The sequence below is a fragment of the Melozone crissalis genome, unplaced genomic scaffold (assembly GCF_028551555.1).
Source record: "Melozone crissalis strain CALT ecotype California unplaced genomic scaffold, PUWL_Pcris_2 ptg000014l_1, whole genome shotgun sequence".
In the NCBI taxonomy this organism is placed as follows: domain Eukaryota; kingdom Metazoa; phylum Chordata; class Aves; order Passeriformes; family Passerellidae; genus Melozone; species Melozone crissalis.
This window is the reverse complement of record NW_026535792.1, coordinates 13,755,989-13,778,940: the sequence shown is the minus strand read 5'-3', so window position 1 is coordinate 13,778,940 and position 22,952 is coordinate 13,755,989. Positions and strand designations below refer to the sequence as shown.

The window sequence follows — 22,952 nt, the reverse complement described above, 5'->3', positions numbered from 1 at the left end:
CTCTTACTGTGCTGAATCTGCTGGATCTTCAGGGAAAATGCACCCTGGTTTAATGCACCAAGCTGTACAGTAATATATTGCTGACTGTGTGGTTGGTAGGGTCAGATGATGCACTGAAAGACTTTCTCATTGATTTTCTCATTGCAAAAATGTTTAACGCTTCAAGTATTCAAATGCAAAAGATCCATGTATTAATTTGCATACCAAAACCAGAAGGCCAGTAATAATCAGAGCGCTTGCCTGACTTGAAAGGCAGATAAATTCATACCCCAGCTCTGAAGCAAGCAGAGCAGAAACTTGAATATGGATCCCTAATTTCTCATGGGGAATAATAGGTCCAAATTTTGCCAACTTTGCCTGTATTTGGGAAGAATTTCATGTCATCTGCTGTTGGATAATTTACTTCTAAGTACTTATGAAGTCTCAGACATCAGCTTGATAGCCCAGTAGGCAGGACACTGATGAAGGAAAAGTAGGATTTGAGTCTTTGCTTCAAGAATAATCATGATATTGGACAAGAGCAAGGAATAACACACATACTCTCACACTCTTTCATTCTGACCAAAAAAAAAAATCCCTCAATAATTCTGTTTCATTTTGTCCTTCAGAAAGATTTCCCACAGAAGTTGACCAGTTCTGATGCATTTTCATATTACCTTTCTGTCTTGTAGATCTGCATTTTCTGATAAATACCACTGTCCAAAAATTCTTGATGCAGCTTGTCCATCTCCCTGTGGAGATGCAAAATTGTTCCCAGCAGATCTTAATGGGCTCTGCCAGTTTGATGTTACTCAGTGCCATAAACTGCCTGGGAGGAGCACACCATGAACCCACCAGCTGCAGTTATTCTCTTTTCTTTACAATGCATGTGAACATTTCCCTTCAGAGAGCTGTTCATGGACATTGTAAATTGTGGCACAGATCCCCAACCAGAAGTTGTCTGAACCCTTCCTTCCAAGAGCCTTGGCATTTCCTGCCTTTGGCAAATTTCATCTCCCTTGAGTTGCCCAAATGTCATTTAACTTCAGCCCCAGTAATATTTTCTACAATACTCTGATTAGCCTGAACATTTTTATCTACAAACTCTGTACCTTACTATTAATGATCTGCAAAGGCAGGTGAGCCAAGATATTGATTGCCAGTCACAGTAATGAAGGGGCACCTTGCTGTTAACCTCTTCCCAGGGAGAATTATCCGTTTATTTCCAGTCTTTTTATCTTATCTCTTAACCACTTTTTAATCCATGGCAGGACTTTATCTTTCACCATATGGTTACTAACTTTCCTTAATAGCCTCTTGCTAAGGACTTTATCATCAAAAGCCTTTTTAAAGTCTAAATAAATTGTATCCACTGATTCATCTCAGCTTCTCATTTGACTAACTATCTTCCAAGAAATCTCACACATTTACAGAGATAAATGACAAAAGATGAGTTCAGTGGTCCATATCATAAATTCTCTGTCAGGTCTTGCATAAAGTCATATTTCTTCTTTTACAGTTTTGCAGCTATCTTTTGTAAGACTGGACTGTGGCATTTCTCTATTTATTTTTTGAAAATTCTTTTATTCTCCCCAATTCTAAAAAAAACCCCACAACTTTTTATCTGTTTGGGGTTTTTGTAGGAGTAGAACTCATTCCTTGAAACAAGTAACCAGTATATCAAATCTAGTTCAGCTGAAAGAAGCAACAGACAAAAAATGCAATTAAACAAAGACAAGATATAAGGAAGCTATGTAAATGTAATATAAGCACAGATATGTAGAGGTTTAAAAAATCTTCAGAAAGCTGCAGTTCTATGCAGTTCTCTAGTGAGGAATCCTCAGACAAGGGAGAAGACATCTCTACCTAAAGCACAGAAAGTAAAGGGATAGCTGTGTGAAGATTTACTACCAAGTACTATGCAGAGAACGATGAAGTCTAAACATTGATTGCCATCCAAGGGCTTGGTCACTCATTACTGTTATGTTAAGCAAATGAATTGCTGTTCAATCTGCATGTTCCTATCTGGTTTTCCCTAAAACACAAGTTCCCTATTTCAGAATTTGTCCAAAACCATATTTCTATTCATGAGTCTTTTCTGTAAATAGCAATCTACCTTTGTGACATGAATATAACACATCAATGATAAGTCACACGGTGAACTAAGGTTTAGGAGCACTTCATTACTAAAAGTGTGATATGTGAAGCCACATCAAAGTGTTGCTGCAATAGCATTGCTGCAATAGTCTCCCAAATGAAAAAAGAAAAACGAACCTAATCCTTGATTACTTGGAGTCAGTGCCTTTCATGGAGAGCCTGGTGAACTATATCAGTGACTTGAAACATAATGCATTCCAGCTTTCTTGGACTGAAGGGGGAAAATACTGCAGAGAACCAACCACGTCATGTTCTGTGACCCAAGTGAAAATGTTTAAGGTCAGCTCAATCTCAATTGGCTTCAGCTGGAGGCTAAAACACTGGGACCACACTGACCACTAGAGTGTATAGACCTTAATCTGTGAGGGGTTTGTAGGTAATGAAGACTTTGAATTGAACTCAAAATCTAAGGGGATGCTGTAGGGCAGCTGTGAGGGGCTCACAGCAGGTGGTGTGGTTACAGAAAGGATATGTTTGCTAATTTCCATGTGGATTTATAGTATGCCCTAATTTAAAATGAGTTACAAAAAATCCATTTGGAAAGTCACAAAAATACGGGAAGTGTTGCATGGTAAAACAGGCTGGAGCCCCTTTGCTGAACTTGGAAAGAGGATGCCAGGGGGACACTGCCTTCTTATCATGCTCTGGTCCTGAGACAATGATTACATTAAATCCCTTGGCTTTTACTCAGAAACTATCAGAAAGTGCCTTTCCAGACAGAAATTCCAAAGACATGTATTTACACAGGTAAGGTTTTATCTCCATATGAGACTGATTTCTTTCTAAAGCAGAGCTATTTACCATTCTGTGTAAATACAGGTATTTTTAGACTGTCTTATAAAGGCTGATCTTATCCTATTGTGAGTAGGTCAGTATGACTTAAATTTGTCATTTGTCAGAGTGTCAGGTGTACACTTCATCTGAAATAGATCTCTCCAATTGGAAGATCCTTCCAGGTCTGTGCTGTGGCATTGTTTTCTCATGCTTCATCATCCTCCTCCTCATCACTCCCACCATCACCCTGGTACACTCTAAGTGGCTTTTATGCAATTCCTGATGCATTTTGAAAACTGGAAGAATTGATGCAGTAGATTTCAGGATGCATTAGCATTCAGGATTTCTTTTGTTTTCAGGAACTTTATTTCAACTCTTTGCAGCACAATTGGGAGTGAAGCACTGGGCCTGTCCTGGACTCAGCCCTTAAATAATTTTTGGTGTACTGCTGTTGTTAGATATTTAATAAAGATGATTCCCCAGAACAAGTATTTTTACCTGTCATTTTCCAGTCTTCCAATTAGTGACTCTGCTTTTCTAATTTTTGAACAGAAATATAATCTACCTTGGAATAGCCAAATAAGGATCTCCCCAAAATAAGCAGCCACCTCTGGAATTATCTTCAGTCTCCCTTCCATAGCCAGGTTGTGTTCAGGATCCAGTGACCCTTCCACAGACCGTATCTGCTTATTTATTTAATTTAGGCTTCTCTTGGCTGTTTTAGTTCTGTTACCTTTCCAGTAATTTTCTTCAGATTATTTAGTATGTTTAGTAGCAATTTTTATTTTTTGTGTCTGCAGTCTTTGTGTTTTCCAGCCTACTTTTCCTCTCCTGTCTTCCTTCTTTGCCACCCCATTTATTTTCTTGCTTGTGCTTCCCATTTTTAACCTTGGGAATGCAAATCTTTTTTGACTCTTTCACATTCTTAAGCCTCCATGCTGATTCTATGGATTTTAATTTCCGAGCTTCAAGCAGGGAGTTTCTAAGTTACTTCCTCTTTAAAAAAAATCTGCTTCTTGAAGTTTAGTATCCCAGAGAGTATGGCTTCTTCATGTGTTTCTCTCCTGCAATGAAGCTGGAATTATTTACATGGTAACCATTTCTCAGGGGTTCAGACACAATTTTTAGTCCTTGACAGGACTATGTCAAATATTGTTTACATTAGGATACAGAAAACTCCGTTTCCTACACACTATTTCAGTGCAGCTTTCACTGAACTAATAGGGAGTTATTTTGGCTCCAGCCTTACTGCCTTCATACTCTTTTTCCTCTTCAGTACCACTTCAGTGTCACTTCAGCTGCTCTTATTTTGAAGTCAGTACCTCACTCCAGTATTATCCTTCACATCTCCACTGCTTGTCTACCCGTGGGTCCACGTTTTGTGTTTTGTGTTATTTCTCCCCTCCAAGCAGTGCCCACGCAAAGCGTTGCACACACAGAGCTCTCCCCCCTCTGCAGCCTGACTTGTCCTCCCTACACAGCTTACACGTAAAAAGTGTGGTATGCCTCTGATAATTCTCATCCCCTTATGCTCAAAAACCGCTGTTTTTTCCTCTCAATGATACAGTCCAGATCACCCGTTTTCACACTCGGCTTTCTTAGGCTAGTTTATAGGCACTTGTGCTTTTATTTCCCAGCTATAAGATGACCTAGATGAAAATTGTGATCTAGTTAGTTGAAAAACCTTGTAAAGTCTTTTCAGCTCAGTTGCAAAAGCACTTCCCATGACACTGCACCTCACTTTTATTTACCATTCTGCTTGTGTAAAATGCCCTTAAAATAGAATTTAATTTTAAACTGGGTTTAATACTTCTTTATATTGTCAAATTGATTTGAGAAGGCATTTATGTAACTGACAGGTGGATACATAGATTTCTTTTTTTTTAAGGAGCCACTTCATTTTGTTTTCTGAAACATATTCGGAGTATATTTTAAACGTTCTTTGCACCCAGACATAAAAGCGGTGTCCTGATTCTACTGGATATTTTCAAAGCTTACCATAACATATGCATTTTACATTTTCTTATGGTTTTTTTCAGCTGAAACAGAAATAGTTTACTCTTGAGTTTGTCAAAACTAGCAAAAATTACCACTACCTTCCAAATCAAGGAACTTTTTGTTTTTCTCCAGTTGTCACACACTGTTGCAGCAGTCCTGTACCAGAATGGCCTGCACAGACCTTTAGAAACAAGCACGGTTGTTTTTCAGGATATCTGGCTAAGCCTTCACCCCCTTTTCCATCAGTGCCTGATATTTTGTTGGTCTTCCTCTTTTTGTCCTTATCACACTTTCTTTACCACGGCCACTTAACAGCCTCTTCTCTTTTGTGATGTTTATTGTTTTCCTGAGAGGTGAAAATCAAGCTCTGCTTTTTTCACTATTAATTTGAAACAGTGATCTAAGAATAACACTAAATCTGCTATAACTATGCTGATGATGGCCTAGGAGTCTTGGTGGTGCAACTCTTTGATAGTGGTTTTTAAATCCATTTGTTACATTACTTAAGATGTTTCTAGCTGGTATCACTCAACTGCAAGTGTTAATATTCTGCTCCATCACATCTTTCAGAAGGCATTAATTGATTCAGCCTCACTGTAAAACTGTGACAAGGTTCCTTCACAGATGGGGGAGTTTAAATTTGTGGGAGTGTAACCATGACTAACTCAGACAGTAGGTCAGTGTCAGAGGCAGGATCTCTTGCTAAACCAGCCAGACTACAAGAAGATCAAGCCTCTATTTTTGTACATGGTATTCTGGGAAATGGCAATACAGATGAATTTTGGAGCTGGTGTTTACCTGTGGATGCATGTCTGCATTTCTCTATGTTATTAACTGCACACTTCTCTGTGTACTCACTATACACACACACACAGTATAGATGAAAAGACCCCTTTCTTTGTGCTCTTTGCTCTCTTTCTGTGTCACTTCATCAGGAGTTGTCTCTGTTGCTGTTCCTCTGAGTGTTGTCAGGGAGGCAGTGCCCTCCTTGCTGCAAAGTCTGCATAATGAGTTCAGATGGAGCTGAAGCTGGTGATGTTGTTCCCCTCTGTACTTCTCTTTAGGAGGAGGAATATTCCATCAGTACAAAGCAGTCACAGTACTGGAACTCCAGTTCTTGTATTGCTTCTATTCTCCTCAAAGGTTTTGTTTTAGTAAGGTTCTCCAGCATGGAGGGAGAAGGAAAGCCCTCCTATTTAGATGCCAAGCAGGAGCCCAGTGCAGAACATGCCACTGACTGGTGCAGCACAGCTTGTCCTCCCTTTAATGTCCAGATTCTGCATGCAGCACCAATGTGTTCGTGCTCTTGCTCTCTCAGTTCATTTCTTTCCTTGAGGGAGCAACAGAACAAATCCTCTGATAACTTGTTTCCTGGTTAGAAGCCTTTACCTGCTTTCCTGGATTGGTTCCCTGTGGCTGGGAACCCTTGCAGTCAGCTCTTCCAGCTGTTTGCCTAAATGGTCTTTAGGGAGACTAAAAGCAATGAACCAGGAACAGCAACATTTGACTTCAGCCAGGTCCCATGGGAATTGAGTTATTACTCACTGGATTGGATTGGTAGCATACCTTCTACCAGGGACCTGCCAAAGGCTGCAAGCCATGAACCTTCCCCAGCAGCTGTCACTGGTGTGCTCCTTGCAGAGGTGGGGCACTGGGGGACGTGTTTGCTGTAATTAATACTGAGCTCCATACCTTTACATACCATTAGCACCTGCAATGTCTGGGTGAAAAATTTCTCAGATTTAAGTCTTGATAGTGATTTTAGCCATTTAGTGATCGTGTGTCATTGTGTTTACTACAAGCATAAATCCTGTCTTGTAGACAGCAGGGAAACTAATGAGGTTTGCCCATATTCTGGCATCATTGCAAGGGATTCCAGCAGAGAAAAATGGAGTTTGGTTAAAACGGGGAAAAGAAACACGAATTTTAGAGGAGATGGGGAGAGTGGATCTCGGGACTGCATATGAGTATTCAGGTTTTTTAAAGAAGGCTCTTTATTGACAAGACTTACAGCACGCTTTGCTCATTTAAGGAGAGCTCAGTATAACCAAGTATTGGGGTTTGCCCTAATCCACTTTTCTAATACTGCATATTTGGCAAAAGTTTAGGGTCATGTTTTTCATTTACATACTCGAAGTCATTAGTCTGTTTCTATTAAAGTTAAATATAAGAGCTCATTTTTCATTCAGGCCTTCATCTCTATACAGAATAACTTGCTGGTCATATACAAAAATGTTAAATTCTATTAAACATCAGCCTTATTTTTTATATCCTCAGGTATTCTATTTGATTGAGACTGTAATCAGCTCTTGCAAGAATACTTCACATCCAGTTTTAGTCTTAGTACCACAGTGTATTTTGAGGTGTAAATCTGTCAGGTATCCAAGCACAGCAGGATACTTTGACAGTTTAAACCCAGTTCTCCCCAATCAGCCTTATGAATAATAAAAAGCAGAATGACCTGTTCCAGTTTTGTACATGTAAAAGGCAATGACTTAATCAACAAGAAAGAACTGGAGGAGAAATTAGAACTGAACTCTGAGGAAAGGTACTCTAACGGTTTCTTCTCTCCAGAAGAATATTCTAAAGTAAATAAATTAGTATTTACCAAGACTTTTTATTGAAAAGAATTTCCAGCCTGAGAGATTTCATTGCAGCATTGAATGAGAGGTGTTGGGTTCCTTTGCATCTTCTTGAAGAGCAAAAGGAATTTTATAAATCAGACTTCTGGGAATTGTTATCTCACAGCTTCTTCTAACAAACACAACAATTTGTTTTAAAGGCTTTCACCAAAGATGTCATAAGTGGTAATCCCTATGTTGTAAGTGGGTGCTTAATGTGATTTAACTTAATGCTGATGATGCAAAGCTATTCTCCCCCAAAGCCCATTAAGAACATCCAATTTTCTGGTAGACTAACACTCCTGCTTACTATCGTGGAGATAAGTGACTGTTTAACCAGGACAATAAGTAATACTTCAAACCAAGGCTGCAAAACTGAGTGGCCACAAAACTGTTCTTTGTGCAAGTTCAGACTCTGAATGTGTCACATGCTGAGTTGTTTTTAGGAGTAGTTTGAATTTCTGTATGCACACACATGTACACACAGGCTCTTTGCATCATCTTAATATGTGTACTGGTGAATATAATTATTATTATATCAGTAGGCATGGTCTAGTAAGAAAAAGGCCAGTGCAAACCATTTGTGTAAATTAAGTAAAGAAACCAATAAATAATGAGGTTTATTTCATGTCTCTCTAAAGTGCAGATAATTCTAACAGTTTAGCCAAGATAATGCTTCTCACAGCACATGCTTTTTGTGGCTTCTGTACATGCAGAATGGCACAAAAGGAAATGTCTCTGGCATCATTAACAAAACATGCTAACAGTAATATTTGAAAAGCTTCAGGATGCAAAGTAGAAGCGAAGGCAAACTTTTCAGGAGCTTAAGGCTGCTCACTTGGGTCTAATATAGACTTAGCACTTTGCAGGTCAGTGGCTCTGCTATTTGTCTCTGACCTAACAGATCTGGAGTTCTTCACATCAAAACCAAGTCTTGCTGAGCTGAGATCAAACGTGTTAAGGTAAGGATCTTGCCAGTGATTTATCGTGCCAGGGAGGGTGATCAGGCCATAAGGGGCCACTGCAAATGAAGCTGACATTCCAGCAATTTCTCATGTGTAGTTATAAGGTAATTTTCTCAGGCAGAGCTTTAAGTCAAAATAAATTTGCTTATTGTGTTTTTCTGTGTTGTCTATAATGTCTGAAATCCTAGGAGGAATATTTATTTATGCAGCATAGCTAATTTCTAAGTAAGAACTTGTTCCTGGTGATGAACATTTAAAATGGCAGTTACCTACAAGGGAGATTAAATTCTTCCAAATGGCAGAACATATTTCCCATGTACAGATTAATAGCTCACACTGTTTTCTGTCACACATAAGGAGCACACAAGACTGGCAATGCACAAACAATGCAAAACACAGGAGAACTACACAGAGAAATATGAGTCTTGTTTGTACAAACCCCTCCTCATTCCCACCATTTCAAATGAGCACTTGTGGAAGGGTTTCCAGGATCAAGTTCTTAATAGCCACAACTTCATTAAAGCCCAGTGACAGCCCAGTAATTGATTATGTAAACAAACACTCCTCCTCTCCACTCTCAATTTAGTGGATTTTTAAAAATCTTTCATTATTTCACTTTTTAAGGTGCAATAAGTGACATCAAGGATCGTTCTCCATAAAAACCACTGCCATCTTTACCCAACTCATCCAGTGATGGCTTGTCTTTGTAATTAGTGAAAATGGAAAGCATAGTTAATGTTTTAGTCATCCTGGTTTCACAAGCAGTGTTTTCTGATGCAGTTAAAGAGAGTAAGTGTTCTCCAGCAATTAAAGAGTCACGCTGATGAAAGGATAAGTAAAGCTTGGGAGCTTAGTTTCTTAGGAATACATGAAATATTACCTGAGCTATGTTATTGCTCCTGTATTGTTCTACTAACAGCAGACAAATTCTTCATTAACTGAAAAAAGTAAAAATTACTTTGAGGAAAGCCTTTATGTGCTGCAACGAAAGTTTTTTCCCACAGGTTTAATAAGGCAGCCAAAAGGAGTAAAATGTTTGTGGTGGGTATAGTTCAACAGACAATACAATCTGAAGTTTCTTCTCTTTAGATTAATTTTCTTGAACAACCAGGCACAAAATAATCCCTTTAATGAGACTGAATGGAAATAACGGATGCTGTACCAGCATGTGGCACAGTGAGAAACTAAAATAGAAAAGGGTATCATCACAGTTTGGCAGCCTGGGCTTTGTGCAGGAAATACTTGGGGGGGGGAGGAGGAAAGTAAGCACGCTACTGCATGTTGCTAAGACTTATTTAATCTTCTTAACTAATTACTCACACTTCCTAATTCAAAATCATACAAACAAAAATGTTTAGATAAGCTGGGAGTTTTTTCAAATGGGTACCCCCTACAGCTTAGAAAACAAACATGACAGGTTTCCCCTGTCTGATGTGCTGCCATTTGCAGAAGAACAGACCCAACTCCCAGAAAGACAGAAGACTAATTAAGACAGGAAGACAGGCAGGTCAAACATTTGGCGTGAGGGATGAGGGACATAGGGGAGAAAAAAATCATGTTACATTCCACTTTCACAGCAGACTGACGGGAGGCTTCAAGCCTTTCTCTGATTCCATTTGCTGCTCAGAGACCCTGAATTCCTCTGGTTTTGGTTTCTCCTCACATCACACCCCTTTCCTAGCATACCATTCCCTAAACCTCTTCTGTCTGTGAGCTGGCTCAGTGGGGGACTTGCCCTATCTGCCTTGAAGCACCTGAAAATCCAGGTGAGCAGAACAGGGCAGCAGCCCCTGCAAGACAGGTCCTGCTCTGCCCTCTCCTCCTGCCTGTCTGGGACTGAAAAGATCCCAAGCTCCTGCCACCATGAGGGCTCGAGCATGAGAATCCTCCTCCAGCTCATGTCAGCCACACTGAAGCCTGACTTAATTTACACAGGCTGAAAAACCTTGATGTATTCACCTCTTTCAAACACTTGGCTTCTGATCCAAAGTACATTGGTATGAAGGACTGGCTTTAATTTTGGTAGAGTTGACTCAGGCCTTGCTACTTGGGATTTACACCCAGAGAAGGCAAACACCCTGGTCTTCTCATCAGACATCTCCCCTTGGCACAAGACTGGGCTTGCACAAACAGAGTTGTGCCAGAGCTGGCTGCATGGACAGCAAAACCACTCACTTCTTGGGCATTTTATTTCTGATTCCACTTTTTTGATCCTCCTGCTGTACTATGTTTGTAAAGGTTTAAAATTCTCCAACCCTCTCAGTGCACTCACAAGTTTGCCCTCTAGATTTCTTGAGTGCAATTTCAAGCTTGAATTTATGAAGGAAAGCCACATTTATGGTACACCAAGTCCAAAAACTATGACATTATTCAATCAGGCTCTGAGGTCCAAATGAGACTTTAAAAAAGATGAAGCACCCCATAGCACACAGAGGTTTAGAACTCTTTTTCCTTTTCCTTTTTTTTTTCCCCTTCTTTTTCTATTTTTACAGTGTGGGGGGTGTGAGAGTAAGGAGAGAGAAGGACAACCCAGCAGCCAAAGAGGAAAAATAAAAATCAACATGTTCTGGTTTTTTTGGCTTTTCAGACCTCACAGGCTCTAGAGCATGTGTCAAGTTTCCAGTGAAAAAGCTTTGTTTCCCAGTACAAACATCCCTCTGGAGGCTGTTGCCACTGATTCCTTTTCCTCAACTGGGGCCTGATTCAGCTCCCACTGAAACCAGCTGGATTTTTTACTTTTGTTCTACTCTGGACCTCTTGGACCTCTTGTAGCTGAAAACCAGCTGTGCCCACGGGAGCTTGCTTGCCTGAATTAGATTTGGTGCAATGTTCTTCCTCTATAGTTCACTGTTACTCTCACACAATTGCAGTTCCTCCACAGCTGAAAGGCATCTCACTGAAGAACCCAAATCTGGGTAACTGTGAGGATGATTCTGCTCAGGGGTAATGAATGACATGAGAACCACCTGTGCTGAGGTGCTGGGCCAGCCAGGCTGCCTTGGCTCGTGCAGGGCTCTCCCCTGAAAGCAGCACAGCCACTGGCCCTGCCCATACAGGCTCATTCATGGCTCAGGAGCAGAGTCCTGCAACCTCCTTGGGTAGGTTGGCCTTGAAGCCCATTACTCACCTTTTGTAAACTGCCAGCAAGAAGCTGTGACTCTTGCTGGTCACCTGAACAACCCTCTTAAAAATAAAATTAAATGGCACTGCTGATCCGTCGCTGGTCATTCAGCCAGCAGACTGCTGGCATTGGCTTTTGCTTTCCTAGTGCCTTCTTATAAAGCAGGTTTTTGCTGATTCTATAGCCAGCTGTTGGTTTCCAGTCACTCCCAGGAGTGCCTCACAACACACTCTAGAATGCGAGAGATTTGCTGTATCAAGACAGCCATAAAAGTGAAGGAAAACAAGGCCTGTGAAAATAAACAAGCTGCACCTCTGATTGACAATCCCACCTAGTTCATTCCCTTACAATTGTACTAATAATTAGGACTCGAAATGTTTCCCAAGGAGAGGAAATGAAGTTGCTGAGATGGGAAAGGATATGAAATTTCCTGACCAGACTGAGGCACAGGTGCCCGGTATCTGGGATGTTATGCAGTATTTACCAAGGGAAATGCTGCTGCTGGATTTTTTGCATGCCTCTAAAATTGTTGTCTGTCCCCCCTAAAAAAGAAGTGCCATTATGTACTTCTAGTGCCTCCAGCTCTGAGAAGATGCTGAGGGCCAAGCAGCTGTGATTCTCTTATAAAGTACTTTGGCATCTGATGCCCCCTCCCCCATCCCAGCAGATTTAGTGTCAAAAGCTCTCTAAGGAAAAAGCCACATATGAAAAAAAGATCTTTGATGGAATGAAACTATAACCAGCTACTAAATCAATTGAGTTAGGAAATTCCCATTCCTTCCTCCATTCATCCAGAACCAAATCTCCTGTGGGAAGCCATTATTATTTGGATGTTAAAATCCTCTTCCTGTACCAAAAAACATTTGTAGGAGCTGCAACAGCACAAAAACCTTGTTTATTAAATCCATGGGAAAATAATTCCACCTCCAAAGAGCTGAATGCAGGGCCACTGTCTGTGCACTGCCTGAAGTTCTGAGTTAAACAGCTGGGGTGCCTGAAGAAAATGTCTCATGACATCATCACTAAGCAATATCAAATTAAGAATGTAGATCATCATTTCACTCACACCTCATTTAAGAACATTTTCAAGAAAGGAAATGAAAAGTTACATTGTTGCCACCTGTGTTGATTACTCTTATGAATTAAGAGAGCCCAAAATCTTTTTTTTTCCCTGTATGTTTTAAGAAGAGGCAATACAAAAAAGAGAGGCAGTGAGCATGCAGGAATCCCCAGTGAATGTAAAAATCAGTTCCATTTCCCAAATCCAGGGTTAGCCCCTGGCTCAACAGCAGAGGCAATTTGAAGTGTCATGAAACTAAAGCTCCTTCAACTAAAAGCTGCAAAGGAGGTATCAGTTCTGTGGTTTATTTTAATTAATTGTATTTGTACACATACTCATAAAGATAGTTGTTTGGTGCTTCCTTGCTGGTAAATAGTGTTGAAAACACATTTTCTCCCTGCTCTAAATTTTGATATTGCTGCACAGCAGATCAGAATGTCCAGCCTGGGTTTGTACACATCCCTTCCTCTTTGAATACTTATCACTCCAATTACCTGCATGGTTTAAAATTAAAATTAAGTTGCTAAATATTACTAAGCCAGCTGGGATGGATGGCTACTGAAACAAGAGATTGTAGTTGTTTGTTTGAAAAGCTAAATTTGCTTTGTGTTATGCTAAAAACATTTACTCTTGGCTTGATATCAAATCTGATGAGCATCCAAGATGCTATTGAACTCAGTGTGTAGTGCTTGTGAAATACAGGTCTTGTGCAAAATGCAATGTATGATTTTCTTCCAACTACATGTCAGCAGTTTCAAAGTAGCTTGGAATTTTTACTTGGTAACTTTGGGGTTTACTTTTCCTTTGTACACTTTTTGGTATGATGAGGTATCTCCAAGGCTCTGAACTTGACCTGTAGGATGAGTCAGATTGATTTCTTGATCAGCCCTGTGGAACTCTGGCAACAGAGGCCATATATAATTAGCCACAGGCAGGATTTGAACCTAGTGAATACATGGTAGGACCATTATCTTGCAAAGTTCTAGTAAAAGATCTGTGAGAACACCAGTGTATGAGCAAGAGGTTATTGTCAGTACCAGGAGGCATGTGACTGTCCTCTTTAGGAAAATCCATGCCCTTTCCATCTTTCATTTGGAAAGGAACAGAAATTGCCCAGAGATCTGTGTGATGAGATCTCCTGAGAATGATGGCACTCCAAGGGGCCTCATGTTCACAGGGGCAGCAGGGAGCTCCCACCCAGGCCTGTCACACTGCTGTGTTTGGAACAGCCCCTCCCACCCCCCAGGCTCACACACCCCAGCACCTGCACCCCCAGCTCCCCTGCTCTGCTGGCCCCTTTGGCATCACTGGGGAACAAAAAAAGGTATTTGGTTTTCTCCTTCACCCCCTGCACACCAGCCTCAGCCAGACTCCACTCACAGGGAGCCTTGGCTGCTTTGCCACTTGGGTTTGTTCTTGGCTAAATGGCTGCACTGACAGGGACACCTCAGTCCAGCAGCAAAGTTGACCTTTTATCTTCTTGCTTTGACGTTACTGCCATTACTGCCTCTACTGAGAGTAAATGGCAAACAAAACATTTGTGTATTCCAAGATTTTTCAAGTGCTCCCTTCTTCCCTTTGCCTTTTGGCACAATGCTATTGATAGCACCCAACAGGCCAGATTATTTAACTACCACAATACCACATAGCAAATGCATGACACACTATAGACTTTTTCTTCTCCCTGCTGCATATCACAAAAGGTAACACTAGGACTCAAACAAAAACAAATTACCTCAGTAACTCCTGGAAAACTCAAGTGGTTAATCAGTTACCTTTTATTTACATATATATGCTTAATGCTGAATTAAGTTGTAAAAACCAAAGGCTGATTTATAGCCCCAGTCAGCCTTAATTAACATTGATTCCAGGGGAATAGTAAATGTGAATAGCCTTCACAATTGAGGTTGAACAATGAACTCACTGGGTGTTGTCCAATTTGTAGCATGATTTACATGGAAGCAAGCCCTTCTTTTTCTAAGGTTACCCCTTTTTTATCTGGTGTTTAGGATGGGTTATATATAATCCATAGATAGGAACATTTGCTGTCAAATATTCCCCCTGATTTAGAGTTAGCCTTTAGCATGATCACTATAAATAAGGGAGAAAAAAACCCAATTTGAGGCTTTGCAGGGATTCCTTTTTCTTGCAATGTGTCATCGCTTCTCCATTTCATGGCATTTTTACGAAGTGGCCATAATGAAAGTCAGATTAAATGTACAGGATATATACATTTAATCAACAGCCATTGGAGTCAGTAGTGCTGGAAGAGTTATAAAAGCCCCTGTGAATGCAAATTTATTGCAAAAGAATCTGCGTCTCGGTGGTAGGAATATCTGCTGAATGGTACTACCTGACACAGAACACCTAAAACTTTCAAAAGTGAATTATTTAAGTGTAAGGCTTTGCTTGTAAAGCCGCCAGCTGCTGGATTTCAAGACTTGAAACTGTTCCAAAACATGGGACTAGGTACTTTATTTGTGCACTAGAGTAAATACTCTGATTTTACTGCCAATTTAAATGTGCTCAGTTTACAGTAATGAGCTTGTATAGGCAATACCTTGTTTATAGAAAGTGGAACAGGAAGAAACTAACATTAACCATTAACAGTAGCAATTTCTCTTGCTTTCAGCTCTAACTTTATGCCAAATAGATCCTTCCCATGTCCTATCTGAAATATTTACTATTACTGTTCTTTTTCTAAGTCAGTGGGATAAATGGAGCATTCAGTAAAATCATACAGCTTTTCCTTCCAGTCAGCTTGAATTGCAGCACTCTTTTGTAATTCCACGGCACTATTTCTCATTCTTACGGTGAAATGTATTTCAAGAACAAATATATGTCCTGTGTACTAGCAAACCTGATGATAGGTGTTAATCCCAGCAGAATGGAGTTAAATTTTTTTAATCCATTTAAAAAAGAACAGACCACTGCTCCAAGGGAAATTTACTGAATTGTGGCTGCTACGATTTCTCAGGTTCTTGTACTCAACCAAGCTGCTTTATTCTTTCAGTGCAGCTCACACAAGAAGCCCATGTGTTTATGTACATCCTGTCACCTTAAACAAACATGCTTACATCTTCTCTGGCCATCTGCTCCTGAAGCTGGAAGTTTTCTCCCTTCCCCTCCCTCCTCAGCACCCCCTGACACACTCACTGGGTGCAGAGTTAACTCTGAGAAAACTCAGTGGAAAGCACAAAGTAAATTCCTTCTCTACACAGGTCACAGATCTCAGGGTTTCTTTGCTTCACTTAAGGTCTAAAAGTGACAATGATACACCAGAGAGTTTCAGCTTATGGCATTGGTCACTAGAGATCATACTGGTGATTCTTTCTGTATCTCATTTGGGTTAGCTCCAGAATGTCCTAACGGGGACCAGTACTTGGGTTTGCTGAACAGTGTCATCCCTGAGCAGGGAGACACCAGCACAGTCTGGGACACTCACAGTCCAAGGACACAAACAGGTTCAGGATAAAGAGGGCGTGCAAGGAAAGCAATGGCAGTGGTGTGGTAGGCCCTGAGTTCAGCAACTTTGAAAACCTAAACAGAAGGAGCAAGGAGGAGTAAAGAAGGGACAGACTCTGGAATGGATGGAGGGGCACACAGCAAAGAGGTTGAAGTTTGAGGTGTTGGGAAGATGAGGAAGCACAACAGAAATGCATCCATAATAGCAAAAGCACATGGAATTGCTGGTTCTTGTGTACAGTTCTGTTGGCAGGGTCTTTTCCAGGCAGGCACATGGCCCCCACATGGCCACAGTGAGCTCTGGAGCAGGAGCTGTGACACTGCAGCTACTGTGGCACCCGGCCTGAGCTAACAGGCCCTGCTGAGAGGACACAGCTACAGCACTTCCCTTTGCCTTGGACAGTAGGTTTGAGCAAGCTCATGTCTAGTAACTGAAAACTCTACAGATGTGGTTTTGCCTTCATGTGTACAGAGATGGGCCAGTTTCTCTCACCTGTGTATCTCTGATTGGAACTCCTCAAGCTTTCAAAGGTCCCTGTCTTTATAAACACAGCCCTGTATGCAAAAAAAAAAAACAAACCAACAAGCCAGGTGGTGAACATTCCATCTCTCTACATGTGAACTCCTGCTTTCAGTGGAGTCAGGGGAAAAATTCCTGTGTATTTCAATGAGGCCAGGACACCAACTTACACATTCAAGTTGTGTTTCATGGAATCCACTAAAAATACATTGATATCTGGACTCTAAGGAATCCAAATCATGCCTGATTTTTTGAACACTTTCATTCTTAGAAAGATTTAAAAGACAGAAGGAGTCTGAATACCTGGAAAACTTTTCACTCAGTTTCATGTATTGACTTCTTTAATACTTGCTAATAAATAATTGCATCCTGTTCTTAAAAGTCATTCATCAGAAAATAATGGACATATATGCAGCTACCAGTAAAATTCTACTTTAAATAAACTCATTTGTCATTACCTTTCTCAAGACAGCTGTTGTCAGCACCATTACCATTTAAATTTGTTTTGCCCCTGACAATTAAAATATCAACACTGAGAGAATGTAACAATTTCCATTGTTCCTAGCAGATAAGCAAGTTAGTTTTGTGCTGCAAGCGTCACTGTAGCCATAATTAACTGACTGTGTATTGAAGAACTGTGATGTTTGAGATTATTCAGTCTTGACTGGGATGTATCAGTGACTAAATGTTTACTTACTGAACTGAGTGATTACTCCAAATCCTTGTCTTGTCTCCAGCAGTTTCAAGGCTTTTTCTCTGGTACAGCTATTTCTTTTTTTAGTTTATTTGTTACAGTTTTTGAACCAAATTTGAACATCAACCAATGTTTAGACTTTGATGTTGCTTCTATAATGACACTGCTGTAGAATACAGAAAAGCATCAGGGGCTGACCTCAGCCTGAACTCTTGAAAACTGTAATTTTCACACAAAAATAAGTTTCAGTTCTTTTGTATTAGAATCTGCAGTTTTTCTCATGAGTTTGTTGTTATATATGTTACTGTTCGTTCATGCAAGAGACCTGATGACTTTTCTTCCTTTTCTAGATTTTCATCAATAATGAGTGGCAGAATTCTGAAAGTGGAAGAATATTCCCAGTATATAATCCAGCAACAGGAGAACAAATCTGTGACATTCAGGAGGCTGACAAGGTAATGTATCCCACGAATGGCTATATGTTTAATGTATAAATTAAATGCATAACAGATAATACAAACATATAAATAGATCAAAGCAACCAGTCCAGAATAGCACTGTTGGACAGTTCTTTTATAAATCATAGTTCCAAAACCCATCACATGTGACTAAGGTTGTATAACAGCAAATCCAATAAGTCTGCTTGTGTTATTTACCTTGTGTCTTCAATTTTCTTCTTCCTTCTTCCCAGGTTGATACAGACAAGGCAGTGAGGGCAGCTCGGCTGGCTTTTTCCCTGGGTTCTGTTTGGAGGAGAATGGATGCCTCAGAAAGAGGCCATCTTTTGGATAAGTTAGCAGACTTGGTGGAAAGGGACAGGGCAATTCTTGCTGTAAGTGAAACATAAAAATCAGAAGTCAAATCAGTTGTCAGTTCTATGTTCTGAGAGCCAATTCATTCATGAATGGGTTGATATGAATTGTATGTGAAAACCACATGCAGCTTCCTGGCTGAAATGGCTCTGTCCACTTACAGCATGGTGCAAAACCCATAAAGGCCAACAAGAGGCTCCCAGTGGGCTCAGATCAGCTTTAAATTGGATATCCCACAACAGCAGGGGTGTGCACACGTGTGTGCCCGCCAGGCACGCCTGTAACTCTTCTAGAATAAGAGATGGCAGGCTGGGGACCTGTGCAGGCAGGAAGGGAAGGACAAGTGAAGTGCTGAGGGACACAAGTGGGGTGCTCAGGGACACAAGTGGGGTGCTCAGGGACACAAGTGAGGTGCTCAGGGACACTGGGCTGGCGACACGAGTTCCAAGTGCAGCTCTGTTCCTCTCTGGGATGAAGCCATCGCAACGGTGCCATTGTTAATGTTGTTTTCCGCATGTCAAGTGCTTTGAACTAAGCCCGTGAACATCTTAATTCCAGCTTTGTCAACACTTAAATCATCTTACCGCCGGCACATACTGTAAAATCGCCGTGGGGAGAAGGAAGTGCACAGCAAATCAAGTTTACTCTGCCTGTCATTTAATTTTTATTTCTGGAGCCAAGTTCTTTACTGAGCTGCACTGCAGGCAGTGCCATTAATTGCTCTTGGGGATATAAGTCAGTGCAGAATTAGGCCTCCATTCTTCTCTATAGAAACTCATTTGATGGTTGGTGTGTTACACAGGGGCGTCCTTTGCCCGTTCTTAATGATTTCTATTGGACAGCTATTGAGAATTAGTTAAGCTACTCAACATCTTAGGATATTTTATTGGATTTTTTTTTCTAAATGATCTTAGGCACCCCTAAGAGGATAGCTTATAAGATACTTTTAAAAATAGGAATATTAACTAAAAAAATAAAGATAGCTTGTTAATTTATGAGCTTCCCTAGAGGAAAGTTTGTTTATTTGATGGCAATAAATAAACTGGCTGTACAGTATAGATATCTCAGACCTCAGCAGGAGTCTTGGCAACCATATAGAGAAATTTTTATATTCACATCAATTATATAAAGAGGGATGTGTCCATTCTTCTCTTTATGGATTCAGATCATTAATACAGGGCTACAAGGAGCCCCTTCTCAGCTGTTATCATTAACATAACAGAACCCAGTTTGACAGGCATTTTTATCTTGGCTCCTGATTAAAGCAATTCAGCATTTATAGATCTGGACCAAACACAGTGGCTATTAGGTTCAAAGTACACAAAGGCACATGTACATGCATGTGGATATACACATAAATCCACAAGACAGACGGACAGACAAACACACATAAACATACACAAATGTTCCTAAAATCATAGCCATTCCAGAATACTCCAGAAGAAACCAGTTTGGGTTTTTCAAGGAAAATACTTTTTGTTCACATTTGTGAAAAGTAGCAAAGGGGATCAGATAATTGTTCTGAACCTTCTGGGTTCAAATTACACCAAGGTGCAACTGATTTGTCTTCATTAAAATCTTTGTCATGGTTCAAGAGCTGTTAAGATGGTGAATACTTAGGTACAATAGTCCAAAAATGTTATAATACTTACATCTCTTAACTTTTTCTTGTTCTGCAGACTATGGAATCACTGAACAGTGGCAAACCATTTTTGCAAGCTTTCTATGTAGATCTCCAGGGAGTCATAAAAACCCTGAGGTATTATGCTGGTTGGGCAGACAAAATCCATGGAATGACCATTCCTGTAGGTAAGGGGAATTAAAGCACAACTATGCACCTAAACCTTCTCATGGCCAGACTAAAGCTTTGTGGAAGGCAGAGGAGGAGCCTGGGTTGCTCCTACAGTGTGCAGTGAGTTGCTGAAGCAGATGTTGGAAAGTCAGCAAGGGCAGGACTGGGTGCCCTGCTCTTGGTCTGCCCCACACCCACATGTGAGGAGGGCTTGGTTTCTTTTGCATGCATCCACCTGAGAAGGAGAAGCTCAATAACTACCTTTAGCTATTGATACACATATTAAAATGGATGAGGTATAAGCCTGAAAAATACCTTGGAACTCATGAAAATAGTGTTGGGTGCCTGTTTAAGAAACAGTATCGTTATAGTATAGATCTTGTTTGTATATGACTTCTTACAGCTGATGCAAATAATTTTACCTCGGACTAACACTGGATCTAAGTTAACTTATACTTTGAGAGTGTTCTTAAGGTTACTACAGAGAACTACATACATATGAGATATATTTTGTTATAGATGCTTTTTCAAATTGTTCAATGGGATGAGTTTTATATTGTATATATGAGATAAACTTTAATGCATGCTAGATAATTATTATGTTATTTTTTTGCTAAAGAGATGCAAAAAAATCCTTACCATTATTTTTCTTTAAGAAGTTTCTTCCTCCTCCCCTTCCCTCCCAGCTGTTGAACAAATACAGGCTGCATTGTTTGATGCAAACAAATCCATTTGCAGTCTGGACTAGATGTACCAACTCCTATAATTACACAACACGGCAAAATAGGAGAAATTATTTTATGTAGGTGCAGTCATTAAGATAAATGTACTCATCTTTCACCTGCATAAAGAAAATCTCTGGAAAAACATTAAAGAAAACGAACATTCGTTATGTGGATTCATGGTGCACATGTTCATTGCACTTGCATGTTTATTCCACTTTACCCAGCAGGCCACACTCAGGGCTACATGCCCATTGCTGTTGCCCAGCTATTTCCCTGGTGTTCCACTGTGGGACAGCATCTGCAATGCACTCACTCACCTCTCTCTAGCAAAGCCCCAAACTACCCAAGTGAGGCAAATAGATAAATTGAAAATATGCCTCCAAATTTTTCAGGAGGGAAACATCATGTAACTCTTCTTGCAGTTTTATTCATCTTCATTTTTCATCTTATTGAAATTGCAGCATGCACTGATTGGTGTTTATCTTCACTATCCTATTTTCACCAAAGAAATGACAATAATAATATTTCAGGTGTAGACATTCCTGCAAGGAGTCAAAGTTTTCCACAGTTATTTACGCTGAGATTCGTAAATCCCAGTTTTGCTGCTTGCACTTCACATTTAATCATACAAAAGTGCAGACCACACCATAAATTCATGTATTCAGCAAATTTCCTGTTCCCTAATCTCTTTCTCCCTGGTCAGTGAATGCCTCCTTCTCACTCTTTAGCCCCACAGGTACACAGAAATTAGGTCAGCCACCAAAAGGCACTGCCAGATTAAGGAGAATAAATATTCTCTGCTTATTCTTGGTTTCAAGTACCTTATAGGATAAAACCTGATTTCTTTTCAGTAAGGTGGACTATGCTGGGTGAAAGGAAGGCACATTTTCAGCATGCTTTTCTCAGTGCAAACTTTGTGCTAACACAGTTTTCAGAAGTGTAGAATCGTAAGTCCACTCACAGATTTTCAGGGGATCAATTATTCTTCCTTTAACACATCTCTTTATTCCTCTGCTTTTGTACCATAAATTTGTCATTCTCATGAAGCTGTTTTAGGGCAAAGCCACTGTTAAACAGCAGTGCTCTTTACGTTCATTTACCATCAGCTCACCAAAGATAAGCAAAACAAAAAAAACCCCACTATTAAATCTTGTCTTTCTATTCAGTGTGCTAATAAATCTGAAACCTCCCGATCTTTTGTTGTTGCTGTTTTTGTTGAAGTTTTCTTTTCCTTTAAAATAAAAATAGGCAATTGATAGACAAGTAGAAGAAGAAGTGTGTTTTACAGTCACATTCCTTTTGGCCCCAGAGCTGCAAAACCTTCAGACTGCCCTTTGCTTGCTCCCAAGCGTAAAGCCTTGATGATTTAAATTAAAACAGAATGAGGCTAGACCAGAAACTGTTAAACTAACAAACTGAATGCAAGCAGAAATATATCTTTAAAGCAATATATGCTATGATATAGTTTAAAGAACCAGTTCAGCTCTCCTCACCCACTTGTTTGCTGTGTCCTGCTATATGAGGCATGGGACTGTATTATAGTTGTTATGCAAATAAAATATCTGTGCTGGAGACTCCTGATGGAAATCTAAGCAAACACATCTGTGGAAGATATTGCTGTCCCAAAGTGAGATCCCTGGATAAATGAGACTTGCTTTCTGATTAAAAAATGAAAGTCATTGGGCCAGGTGCTAAGCAGCTGCAAATTGATCTTGCTCTATTAATATCAGTGAGGACTGAAGAATGTCAGTTTACTTCAGCTGCATATATTAAAAATACCCTTTTAACACAAAATTTTAGATTGGATGTGGGATCAGTGTCAGGTCCCTTTCAGGCAATGTTCTTCTGGCAGCCAGCTAGTAAAGGAAAAGAGAAACAACCATCAACCACAGTATCTTAGAACAAGGGTCATTAGCACAACGTAAAAGTCTCAAACATTTAAAAAGTCTCCTGTATAATTTCTAAGCACAAGGGACCTTTCGATGCTCACTGTTCAGAATAATGGAATTAAGCTCATTGAATTCTTGAGCTATTTTGTTATGATAACAGCTTGTTCTACATTGTGGACAGGGTGGCTCTAAGATCCACCTTTGGCCTGTCCAGAGACGTCCAAGGCTTCTGAATAACTTCAAGTCACATATGTTCCCAAAGATATTGTTAGAAAGCAACCTCAAAAATGCCATCTTGACAGAAAATCTGTGGATGATGAACTTTGGAAGTAGGTGTCAAAAAGGGCAGCTGTCTAGAGTCTAGTGGGAGACAGCAGGGA

General features: G+C 40.2%; 1 protein-coding gene across 1 annotated transcript in view; it reads left to right on the top strand.

Annotated features, from left to right (window-relative positions):
- The window catches only part of ALDH1A2 (aldehyde dehydrogenase 1 family member A2), a 50,557-nt gene that overhangs the window by 5,398 nt on the left and 22,207 nt on the right, over nucleotides 1-22,952 (top strand). The window contains exons 2-4 of the mRNA XM_054273072.1: nucleotides 17,705-17,809; nucleotides 18,046-18,186; nucleotides 19,846-19,975. Coding sequence (XP_054129047.1) covers nucleotides 17,705-17,809; nucleotides 18,046-18,186; nucleotides 19,846-19,975 — 376 coding nt within the window. The remainder of the gene's footprint in view (nucleotides 1-17,704; nucleotides 17,810-18,045; nucleotides 18,187-19,845; nucleotides 19,976-22,952) is intronic.